Genomic DNA, 12,748 nt, shown 5'->3' on the forward strand with positions numbered 1-12,748 from the left:
TTGCTCTTTATTGGCCAATCTAAAGCACCAGAGTGGGGAGCTGTGGCTCAGGAAGTTCAAGGTGGGGTTCCCTGAACAGTTATCTAGGTTGCCCAGGACTTTCTGCAAGAGGGATCTTCATGGGTGGGGGCAACCTAACTCCTTATCTGGTTGTTTAGCTATTAGCAAAGCCACTTGGATTGTTTCTGCCTTTTGGCCGTTATAAATGCTGCTGCAGCGAATACTGGCACACAAGCATCTGAGTGACTGCTTTCAATTCTTCTATTAAACTAGAATTGCTAGGTCCTATGGTAATTTTAGGTTTAGCTTTTTCAGAAACTGCCAATCTATTTCCCGGAGCTGTTGCACCATTTTACATTCCTCCCAGCAAAGCGCGTAAGGTTTCTAAAATTTTCCACATCCTCAACCAACACTTGCTGTTTTCCACTTTTTTAAATTATTGCCATCCGAGTAGGTGTGATGTGATATTTAACTGTGGTTTTAATTTGTGTTTCTCTGTTGTACATCTTTTCATGTGATTATTGACCATTTGTTTCTTCTTCGGAGAAATGTTTATTCAAGTCCTTTGTCCATCTTTAATTTGGTTGTCTTTCTGTTGAGTTGTAACTCTTTATATATTCACCCTTTATCAGATATGTGATTTACAAATACTTTCTCCTGTTCTTGTTACCTTCTTTATAAGTAGACTCCACATCCAACATGGGACTTGAGTTCACAACCCTGAGATCAAGGGTTGGATGCTCTCCCAACTGAGTGAGCCAGATGCCCCTTGTCACTTTCTTGATAATGACCTTTAATGAACAAAACTTTTCATTTCTGATGAACTCCAAATCATATTTTTTCTTCTGTTGCTCATGCTTTTATGTCATGTCTAAGAATACATAGATAAATCCAAGATCATGAAGAATTACCATGTTTTCCTCTAAGAGTTTTATGGCTTTAGCTCCTAGGTTACTGATTCACTGTGAGATAGTTTTTGTACATGGTGTGAGGTGGAGACCTAGTAAATCTAGGGATAAGACAGAAACAAAGTACGAGGGACATGTAGAAAAGCTCAAGGATCTTAAAGCAGAGTTGAAATGGGGACACTGAGATAGTACATTTTAAATGGTTGCTGAGAGGCCACTTAGCTATTTAAGGAGACCCGGATGCTGATTATCTCCCAGGAATAATCTTGGTCAGCAAGCAATATTAATATAACATTGCTACCTGTAAGTAAATTCAGGAACATATCAAACACTACACATAAAATGAAGGCAACTCTGTCTTCTATAAATTACAATAAAGATAGGTTAAATAATGGAATTTAAATATCCTGAATAGTGTTTTCACTCAGTGATTCATAATTAACTCTGCTTAATATGCCAGTCTATTTTAGAATTAGTCTCAATAATAAACCCAGAGTAAGTAAAAAATCCAATAAAATTATATGAAATATCACTGGTAACCTTTTATGGGAACTCTATACCCTTTAAAAATTCACAGAAGATAAACCCAATGAACACTTAGAGATATTACAGAAGGAAATGAACATAAGCATTGTCTTTATCAAGGGTTTAAGGGAGTATTTGTTTCATGCGTCATCCTAGCATTTTTGTGCCCCAGAGGTCATCCTTATAGTGGTAGAGGCTTAATGGGCTCTTCAATCTTGATCTAATCCAGCCCCTAAATCTGCTCCTACTGATCAGTCTGATCAGTCAAAAGCCACTTCTACCTATCCCTAAATTCTCAGAAGAATCCTAGAACATGAGAGAGATTCTAAAGACCCAGTCTCATGGGCTCAAAAAGGGTCTCCGAACTCCTCTGACTACATTAGGTCAGAAACATCCAAGGCTTCAAGGAGACAAGCAATAAACAAAAGACAAATGGCCTCCGGTCAAGGTTGTTCCTCAAATTCTAATAGCAACAGAAGGAAAAAGGGCCAATTTCAGGTTTAAAAAGTTGACCATAGTGACTTTTTAAAGTAGTACGATGATCTGCTCCTGCGACTCTAGGTTTTATCTGGGCATCTCTGCAACAAATGCCACTACTGACATTTGACACTCACCAAAGCATCCATTAATGATACTTAAATTTTGTAAATTTTCATAACAGAGTTTGAATAAAAACAAAAAACTTTTAACTATTTTTTTTTCAGGACACTTGTTTTTTATAAAGTGTTTCATTGGAGGTCAAAATATACTGTCACTAGGAAAATAAGTATTTCAGTGACAAAGTTCTATGTGACTTCAATCAAAGCTAATTTCCCATCTCTTGAAATTGTATTTTGGAATTGCAAGTTTTACAACCTAAAATTATTCAAATGTCAACGCTCTTACAGTCAGTATCAGAAATAAACTCTATACAGTTCCACCAGCTTCCAAATAGAAGAATTTCCATCTTTGTAAGTTGTAATATAAAATCTAAAAATTCACCATATTTCAGCCTCAAGGACATATATGTCAGGAAAAAAACATGTATATATACAACAGTGCCTTTGTTCCTATAATATTAAAAATGATTTAGTCTAAGCTAGGAAATACAATTAAGTGGAATAAGTACAAACGGACACCAGTTTTTAAAAATGGGAGGATACTGCAAATGTAAAGTTGAAAATTTTAACACAGCCCCCGCCCCTAGTGTTTCTGACACTTACTTGTATGCTCTAGGAAGAATGATGTCTTCTAATATACTTCACACAAGTATGTTTTATAGGTGTACATACTTTCTCACAAACAAACCAAAACCAAATGAAAATAAAATCTCCTTATCAGAAAAGTAACAGGGACACCTATGGTGCTGTCAGTTGAGGGCTCCACTCTTGGTTTCAACTCAGGTCGTGAACTGACTTAAGGGATTGAGCCCCGGGCTTAGCCAGGAGTCTGCTTGAGACTCTCTCCCGCTCTGCCCCTCTTGCTCTACTCTCTCTTCCTCTTCCCTTAAATAAATAAATAAATATTAAAAAAAAAAAAAGAGGGGGAAGAAAAGTAACACTCCTGTCTGGATCTTAAACAACAACTTCCAGCTTCTAGTCACCAGCTCTGAGACGCGCACAGAGTTGATCCTGCTTCATGCAGGGATGAAAGCGACCTCCCGCCGCAGGTGCAGGGAGCGAGTGGCACGGAGAGGGCTGAGGATTTAGCCACTATTATTTAAAGAGCCCAGGGACAGTCTGAAAAATCTCTTTGATCACACCACTTTCCTTGTGTAACTGGCACATCTTTTCTTTTTTTAAGAAGTATATTTTATCTTCTTAAGTGAAATATCCATTAACCAGAAATACTTTTTGTCAGCCTAAGCTATAAAAATGTCATGCACAGAAACGGACAAAACAGCAAAACATCCAACTTACATATTTTAGGCATATTTATTTAATAAATAACTTCAGTAAACAGCATGTAAAAAGTGAACTGTTAAAATTAAAAGGCACTTAACACAAGAATGTGACTAGGATGAAACAAAACGGGCAAACGGTGAGAAGGAAATATACAGTGGTCTGTTACAGCGTGGGCCGAAGGGGGGGCGTGAGTTAAGTAGGGACTGAGGACAACTTCACATGTTCATTAAAAAGGCAAATTTACAGCTGAAATGTCAAAGAAAAAGTACTGGTAAAAAAAAAAGTCTAACCCCACAAATTGCAAACAAATACATTAAATGATTAGAAGAGGTGAGGTGATAAAAAGCACCAGGCTTTAAAAGAAATACAATGAATAAAGTAAATTCACCCAAAGGTCCTCAATTCAGCAAATATTTTGTAAATTAAGGCCATTATGTAAATGATGCTAAATTAAGGACTTTTTTGCAGAAAATTTTCCATTACTTTTATCCAAGGCTTGACTTTCTAAAGTGAAGGCAAAGAGTTACCAAGATTAAGTAACTCTTAAAATGGCACACAGGTTTTAAAGCTATGTTTTCCCTTCCTAACTCTCTTTCTCCCGTGGCCTCTGTAGATCAAATATTTCAAAACTATTTTACACCAGTAATCCCCAATATTCTCAATCTTTCAGATATGTCATCAGTCTTGTCTACTAGGCAAAGAGCAAAATAACAAATTTAAAACAATTCTAAACTAGCTACGTCGGACATTTACTTTGGAGTCTGTAAAACTAAAACCTGACATATCTGTAAAGCTAAAAATCAATTTTAATACTTGATTAATGGAAACTCTCAGCATACTCGTTACTTTAACTACTGTCCTTTCAATCACTCTAGCAATATCACTTAATCCCCAGTAAGAGCCTGATTTCAACAGTCCAGGAGGAAAAGGTCAAAAAGGCACAAAGTGACCTTTGCTGACAAGGATAAGCATCCTGTCTCAAGTTTTTTGTCAGTCCCTGGCATTGATTATAACATTATTTTCAAAATAATAAAAACCTTTTTAAATTATACATATTGTACATTTTCAAAAACTGCACATGAGAGAAATCATAGTGCTACTGCCCTAAAGCTACCTCACTGTGACTGTGAAAATTACCACTCTGCACTCAGTGTCGTCAGTCTGCACAGGTCACGCTCATTTGCCCTCGTACTTTGGATTGACAACAGTTGTCACAGCACTCTTATAAATCGGATTTTCACCCTAAAACAAAGAAGAGAGAAAAGTGATCGGTTTACTAAAATCGTGTAGTATTATTATACAATATTGAAAGTGAATGGTCATTTTTGGACATTCTTTCCGTTCTTATCTGTCCAGATATCATACTCAATTTTTAAAAAGGCATTCATAAAAGTCTACACAGAAATGAAACATGAAAGCTTGGCTCTTCAAGTGGAAGGGTGACCCTGTAATCTGGCATCATTTCATTCCTGAGTCCTTCCAACGCGGCAGGATTAAGAATGTCCTCCATGGCAGAGAATGTGCTATTAAGGCTTCTCTCAACTATAGTTTTGAAGGCCTGTCTTAAAGAAGAATTAACCCTTCTGCCATTAACTGCCTGATTCTTAACCCTTCATTGTGGGTAAGAAGGCTCTTGATAATTCCTGGGAATCCTGCACTGTCATCTCTGTGAGGGAAGCGTTCTCCTGAGGCTCTTCCACCACAGAACTTACTGATACAGACAGTCCTGCGACAAGGCTTGCACAGGATTCCTGAGGGTCCTGTGCCTCCACAAGTCATCACATTGCCAAATTTGCTTAAAACGTTAACACAAATAATACCATTCTTCATGAAATAATTGTTATCCTTCGGTATCACACTGGTAAAATGTTTTATCTTTATTGCAATACTAAATTGTGTTAAAGAGTACTGAAATCAAGCCCAGCGAATGACTCCAAGCCATCAATACAAAAGCTCTTCCAAGATCCAAAAATACGCAGGCACTGATGTTTTAAGAAGCAGGCAAACAACATACACTCCCACACTACCATTTTCTTAAAAAAAAAAAAACACAAAAAACAAAAAAGAACAAAACCCTTACAAAATCCTTATGCTAAGTGATACATTTCAATATCTACTATAGCATTTTCTTTCTCCTATCCTTATAAACTGAAAGTAGGCTTAAAAGCCAACTGAGAAGTATGGTCAATAATCCTCTATCAGAGGAAATTACAGTGAGCACAAATCAATAAATGTTAAATAAAAACTTAAGGTATTAAGTTTTTAGGTAAAAATTAAGACTTTGAAATGCTGTTTGGTTTTGTATTGTACCATAGAGCCATTTGTGGTGACTTTTTAAAATATTTGTAGAAAGCATCTAAATAGTGATTTTTGCTTTTAAAATGTATTTATACTTCACTGCAGATTATATTTGGATACGGCTTTTATTGCTGCAATTTTTGCCCTCTAGTAGGGTACAATCTGGTGGATGACACACATGCAAATAAGTTAAGGCACTTTGATACAGTACAAAATACAACTACATACACAATATGGGAGCAGTAAAAGAAAAAAGGGACTCAGAGAAGATTAAAGGTATTTTCAGAGAAATTGATTATAGATAAAATATTAAAAGATAAATAGAAACACAAGAAAATCGAAGTTCATAGGCAAAGTCAAGGTCTAGGGAAAAGAATGACACATTTGTGTAGAAATACATACAGTTTAGAAGTTTTTAACAGTGTGTGTGTGAGTGTATGTCCTGTAGTGTGAGCAAGGGAGAAGAGATGAGAGAAGGACAGTGCCAAATCCTAAAGGTCCTGTAGGCCACGCTGAAAAGACTGAAAGGTTACGTTTATTTTTCCATCTTGCAATTTAGATTCCACTTTTACTTTTCACTATTTCACCCTGAAATCTCCATATAGTGACTAATATGTAAGGATAATGCCACCTGAAGCGCAGAAGCATCGTGAAGATTGTAAGTGACAGGCTGGTATCACATAACGCAGTTCAATAGCCAGACACCCACACCCACACAACAGAGGTTATTAACAGCTCCCCGTTAGAGATGTGACAGCTAAGCTCTGAACAGCCGCGCGGCTCAATGCTGTCGAAGGGCTGGGCTCTGACCCCAGGTCGGTCTGACCACAAAGCACGTCCTCTTTTTACTACAACCCAGCTGCTGCTCCTGCACCAGAGAGCTGGTTTTAAAGCCCTTTGAAACACTAACTCTAAATTAACACACACACCAAAAAAAGCCACAATATAGCTGTATAAATAAAGCCAGACTTTAAAAAAAACAGCACCAGTGATAAAGCACACACAGTGCAGTAAAAAATAATAAGAGTTCACATGCAAAGACAGAAAATGAAAGAAAATACGAACGGCAACTTAGAGACCAGCTTTACGTCCATAGTTTGGATTCTTGAAATTATTAATAGGACTCTTGTAAATCGGATTTTCTTGCTAAAGTAAAAGAAATAGTTTCTAATGATTTCATCAGAAAAAAAACTGACATGTATAGTGTTTAACCACTACAAGAGAATTTTCACTATGTTATAAATTTTACTTTTATATTTCCAAATATCATTATTAAAAAAAAAACTGCAGTAAAATGCAAATGACTAAAATTCATTTATAATTTAAAATTACCAAAGACTGCCTTCTTGTGTCAAAAGATAAATACATGAAGGCCAACATCTGGCCACCCCACCCTTGGACTTCATATTTCAAAATACATTATATGCTAGCACAACATTCCACTCACAGCTTTTAAAAATTTTTACAAAGTTTATTAAGTTATAATTTGCAGAATGTTAAATAGACCCCTTTTAAGTATAGAGTTGTACATACATACCCACAATCAAGATCATCCCAAGAAGATCCTTCATGCCCTCTCCCCCCCAACTCCAGCCTCTGGAAACCACTGATTTAGTTCTGCCCCCATAGTTCTGCCTTTTCCACATGTCATATAAGTAGAATCATAAAATGTGTAGCCTTTTAAGTCTGGCTGCTTTCGATTAAGGTTCTTCATTAGGAAGGAGAGAGAGAGAGAAGCTTTCCACTGATTATCTTGCTACACAGGTAACATTATTTAGAATTCTATTTTACATGAGATGAGAAAAGGCAGAAGAGCAGATTTAAGATCAAAATTAGGAAATAAAAACAATGACCACAGTATTCAGAAGATCCTTTCTTAAAATGTTTTGTTTTAAGGGGATATATTTAAGATGTTTTCTGCTTTTCACTAAGTACAAGTTCTCTGAGTGACGAACTTCCGGAGAAATAAAATACTTAAAGTAGACTTTAATAATCAGTTTCAGAGTTAACAGACAAGCCTTAAAAGTGTTACATTTACTTTGTAAACCTCCTTACATTTTAGATGTTCTGCAACTTACCGTGTCCCATTTGGCGTTCATTTTCTCCTTTTCGAATTTCGCAAATTCCCTTCTGTCATGAATTATCATTAAAAGCTTCCAAATCAGCAGCAATGCAAGGCCAATAAGAACAATGCCAGCAACCACGCCAGCTACAATTGGAATGATGTCTGGACCAGTGGGACACTCTGTAAAATAAAAAGGAAAGAGTGAGCCCACAAGGGATGATACATGCAAATTACGGCCCAAACTACAAAGACCTCATTAGTCTTATATCCAAAACATATAGGAATAAAAACCCAAAATAAGTAAATGAAAAGAATTCTGAAGAATCTATAAAAAAGATTCTAGAATAAGTGACTTTATAAAGCTATAGAATACATGATCAATAAATAAAAATTATATGTATTTCTATATATTATACAGAAGTTCATTTCTACATACTGGAAATTGAAATTTAGAAAATAATACGTTCTACAGTAGCATCGAAAATCATGAAGTACTTATGTACACATCCAACAAAATATGGGCAAGATTTGCATGCAAAAATTACTAAGCACTGATGAAAGAAATCAAAGACCTGAATAAATGCTAAGATGTAAATTCTCCCCCCAATTTGATCTGCATAAACTTAGTGCAATCCCAATCAAAATCCTGGCGGGAGTTTTATAGATTATCAACAAGTTAATTCTACAATGCACAAGGAAGGCCGAGAACTATGAAAGTGTTTCAAAAACACTCTGGAAAAGAACAAAGTTGGACATCTCATTATCACCAGATTACAAGACTAACTATGAAGTAACAGTAATTGAGATAGTGTGGTATATTGGCTAAAGGTCAGATGCACAGATTAATGGAACAGAATAAATAATTAGAAATAGGCCAACATACATACGATCATCTGATTTTTCAACAAAGGTAGAGAAGGGTCAATCTTTCCAACACACAGTGCTAGAAATACTAGACATCCACATGCAAAAAACCGAATCTCACTGCATATACTAAGATTAACTCAAAATGAGTTATAGACCTAAACGGAAAACCAGAAACTATAAACCTTCTAGAAGAAAACACAGGAGAGAAGTCCTTTTGATCCTGAGTTAGGCAAAGAGTGCTAATGTAATAGTAAAAGCAAGATCCATAAAGAAAAACTTGGCAAACTGTAGTTCATCAAAATTAAAGCTTCTTTTAAAAAACACTTAAAACGGTGAAAAGAGAAGGAAGCATTAACTGGTAAACAATATTTGTCAAACACATACCTGGAAATGCAAAACAATACAGAAACTTCAAAAACACAGTTCGCCTGTTTCTTACAAAGTTAAACATATGCTCACCATATACACCGAAATCCATTCCTACTACACTTCCAAAAGAAATGAAAATTTACATTTCACAAAAACCTGTATACAAATGTAGAATATACAAAAAAGTACCTATAAAAATCAAAATAAAAAATATTCCATCTTCTGAGAAGCTGAAAAAATTCATGCTTTACAATATCCTTTAACAAATTATCTTTCCCAGTAGTACCTAACCCTAAATCAAACTCAAACTTAAGCATCATCAATAATGATCTAAGTCCTAGTAAGTTCCTGGTTAAAGAAGAGTCAGGCAGTATGCTGAGTGTGTGCTGAGTGTGTGCTGAGTGTGTGCCGAGTGTGTGCCGAGTGTGTGCTGAGTGTTGTATGTGGATTCACGCGTTTAGTCTTCAAACTCTCCACTCATAACACTTGAGACCTGCTTTCTCTTTTCCTTATTTCTTATATAGTTAATACTATTTTAAGCTTTGAGATTTAAACTGCCTTTACTTGAACCTAAAATAATCCAGCTGGAGGCCATCATTGGTTGTCAGGGAAAATGCCAAGAGGCCTAAGTAGTAGCAGAAAGAAGAAAAAAGAAAAAGAAAAGAATGTAAAATGGTCAGATTTTTACCCGGAGTCTCTACAACATGAACGATGGCCTCATTGTTCCCATTTACTGAGTATGTGAAATAGAACCAGCAGTCGTCAACATCCTTCTCCTTACAGTGGGACAGGGGATCAACCTGGCCTGGCTGCGGTAATTTGTCCCGATTTTCAACCTTGGTGATGTTGAAATGTGAACATTCCTGTGCACATGTGTCTTTCTTTTCTCCTTTATTGAAGGCTCTGCACTGAACACATTCTCTGTGAAAATACAAATTATATATATTAAAAAAAAGTATTTAAAATTTAAAATGAGTATTTGCTGAAAGACTATTTCATGTGAATAAATGGGAGAGGCATGGTACACTTCTAGATGGAAAAATTAAAAATAAAAATGCTCGTTTCCCCAGTGAAATTACATAGTACAGTTCAAACTAAAATCCAAAAAGAGAAGTTAAAAAGTAGTAAAATAAAAATAGCCTTATCAGACATTATAAATGCACAGCACAAACCAAAATGATTTAAACAATGCGTTGTTGATACAACAGTTCTTCAAAAGGCAAAACCTTCAATTTTGCTTAGTTTAGTCAAGAGATAGTAATTAAACAAGTGATAAGACTAATTCACAAAGGTTACCATGTGGAGTCAACGACATAGCCAATCCGGACCAAAACGATGGCACCAACTACTCTCCTATAACATACTTAAGTATCATACAACAAATGCCAGCGACTGAGAAAGGATTTTTAAGACTCAGAGCGGGCCACCGTGTGTCAGAGATTTTATTTCCAGTGTGACCGAATATCAGTACTATTCTGGTTCTAGTCTAATACTACACAGTTAGGTCAACAGACAGCAAATACCAACTGTTTCCAGCACCCGGGAAAGACTTACTTATGCTCCGCACAGACACCGAGGCAGGTCTGACACATCTCACAGGTCGGCCCTTGGAACTTGGGATCGGTGCACTTACAGGCGCCACACTCGCAGACGCCCCGGCCGTTGCAGATCTGTCCGTTCGTGGCCAGGCACGAAGTCGTGTCCAGAGAACAGTCACAGGCACTGCCAGTGTAGTTGGGGTTGCACTCGCACACGCGACACTTGCAAACACCATTTCCTGGGATTAAGAATATCATTTCTCACAACAGTGGTAAAGATATCAACCATGGCACCGACTTCAAAGTCAAAATAAGCAGTAATGTAGAAGAACACATAGCTAAGGATACATGGACCCTACACTGCTGCCCTTTTCCTACTTATTCACCAAGCAAACTCCTAATGCTTTTTTATTGTATTAGATGGGATCATACTTTAGAACCATTTTCAGACCCTTTTCTCACCTCCACAAATTAAGCCATTGGATCTATCGCAGTTGAAATTATCACACTCGCAGAATTTTCCAGAATAAATTTCATTTGTATTATCCCTCTTCCTACAAACACACTGTCCACAGACACACTCTCCATTGTTGCTACAGATTTCCGAACTGTTTTCTTTCCTGCAGTAAGCATCCATATCTTCACTGTTCACTTCATCCGTGCTACATTCGCAATGTCTACCAACTCGGCCCTCGTTGCACCTAAAGAAAGAACCCAAAATTTCAATCACATAAAATAAAAATTTAAAATAACAAGTCATATTGCGAGAAAGATGGGGAGAGGAAATAAGACTGTGAACGGTATCTTCAAAATACAATTATATTACATGGGAGTGTTCACACCACATGTCACAGACATGTATGAAAGTGTTCATATGTGCACACGTGTGTGTGTGCATGCACCAGCTAAGTTCACATGGAATATATGCAAGAGACTAGGGGAAAAAAATGTCTTCAGGAAAATAACCATTTTGATCAAGATGAAAATATCATCTAGCACTGAACAGGTAAACAAAATATTTGGAAATATAGGAGCAACTTACTTTAAAAGAATATGTTAGAATCAAATGATACGCTATCACATTTGGTATTATAGATGAAGCATCTCTAAATTTAAAGCAATGGTCCAACCATTAATCTAAAAAAGTACAATAAACACACCCCAAAAAGTGCATAGAAGTTAAAGAAAAAGATACTGACCATAGCATTTAAAAATATACTATTTAAAAACAGGTACATCCTATGGGTCCAGGCTTTTCGGATACACTGTATTTTTTGAACATCCAAGGGTTATAGGACACTAGAAATACACTAATTCTGTATCTGGAGAATATGTAAAGGGGAGGAAGGCAAAATTTTGTTTTTTTAAAGATTTATTTATTTTAGAGAGAGCGAGCATGGACGCAGGCCCGCAGGCTGGGGAAGGGGGGAGTGGGAGAAAGAGGGGATCCTTAAGCAGAGTCCCCACTGAGTTTGGATCCAACGCCCCTAGGCCTCAATCCCACAACCTGAGACCATGACTGGAGCTGAAATCAAGAGCTAGCCACTTAACTGGCTGAGCCATCGGGCATCCCAGGAAGACAAGACATTTTTAAGATTTTTTAGTTAATGAATTTTACTAAAAATGGATCTACATGACTCAATCAGGATACATATAACATAAAAAAGTAAAATGTAATATTTAAATTGTTATTTAGAATAGACAACTAGTAACTGATGGTGAAATCCAGCCATTTATTTTTCTCATGGTTAAAAACCCTTCAACGCCTAGTCATTTGGGGCTGACATTTAGATCAAAATACTCTCCCCTTCCTCGGATCTTTCAAGGAGAAAGCTATATTCAGAATCTATTCAATTTTAATTTTTAATTAAAAGGTAACCACCAACCACAGTGTAAAAATTTTTTAAATGATTCAATTACAGTTTTGTTAGTAGATTTCATGTTCAGAAAATAGTTTTTTTTACTTTCACAAAATATATTTGTTTTTAAAAAATTATTCCAAACAATGCAAAGTACATGCACAAGGTAAATACCCTTCACTGTTTCCTGGTTCCACTTCCCAGATAAAACCACTGGAAGTTTGATATATCTTCCTAAAACCCTTTCTGTAAATGTATTTTATATAAGCTTATTTAGCTCTAGAAAATTCAGGTTGCTATTATATGAGGGGAAAAACCCAAAAGTTACCTTAACAATTTGTTAAATGTATGTCTTAGGTGGCTATAAAATCTTTTATTTGAAAGAACATCTTGACAAAAAAGAAGGCAGGGAAGAACTTTCTATAAATACCACACA

The 12,748-nt window shown here is 36.3% G+C and overlaps 1 protein-coding gene across 3 annotated transcripts in view; it reads right to left on the reverse strand.

Moving 5' to 3' along the window:
- Positions 1-3,327: 3,327 nt before the first annotated feature.
- Positions 3,328-12,748, reverse strand: part of ITGB1 (integrin subunit beta 1) — a 41,677-nt gene continuing 32,256 nt past the window's right edge. For 2 of the 3 annotated variants that reach the window (XM_047740685.1, XM_047740688.1), the window contains exons 12-17: positions 10,916-11,154; positions 10,470-10,692; positions 9,604-9,836; positions 7,693-7,859; positions 6,680-6,760; positions 3,328-4,558 (exon numbers count right to left, since the gene is read on the reverse strand). In XM_047740685.1, coding sequence (XP_047596641.1) covers positions 6,686-6,760; positions 7,693-7,859; positions 9,604-9,836; positions 10,470-10,692; positions 10,916-11,154 — 937 coding nt within the window. In that variant the 3' untranslated portion in view covers positions 3,328-4,558; positions 6,680-6,685. The remainder of the gene's footprint in view (positions 4,559-6,679; positions 6,761-7,692; positions 7,860-9,603; positions 9,837-10,469; positions 10,693-10,915; positions 11,155-12,748) is intronic. The other variant, XM_047740686.1, reaches the window with a different exon arrangement.

Source organism: Lutra lutra, chromosome 8, assembly GCF_902655055.1.
Source record: "Lutra lutra chromosome 8, mLutLut1.2, whole genome shotgun sequence".
In the NCBI taxonomy this organism is placed as follows: domain Eukaryota; kingdom Metazoa; phylum Chordata; class Mammalia; order Carnivora; family Mustelidae; genus Lutra; species Lutra lutra.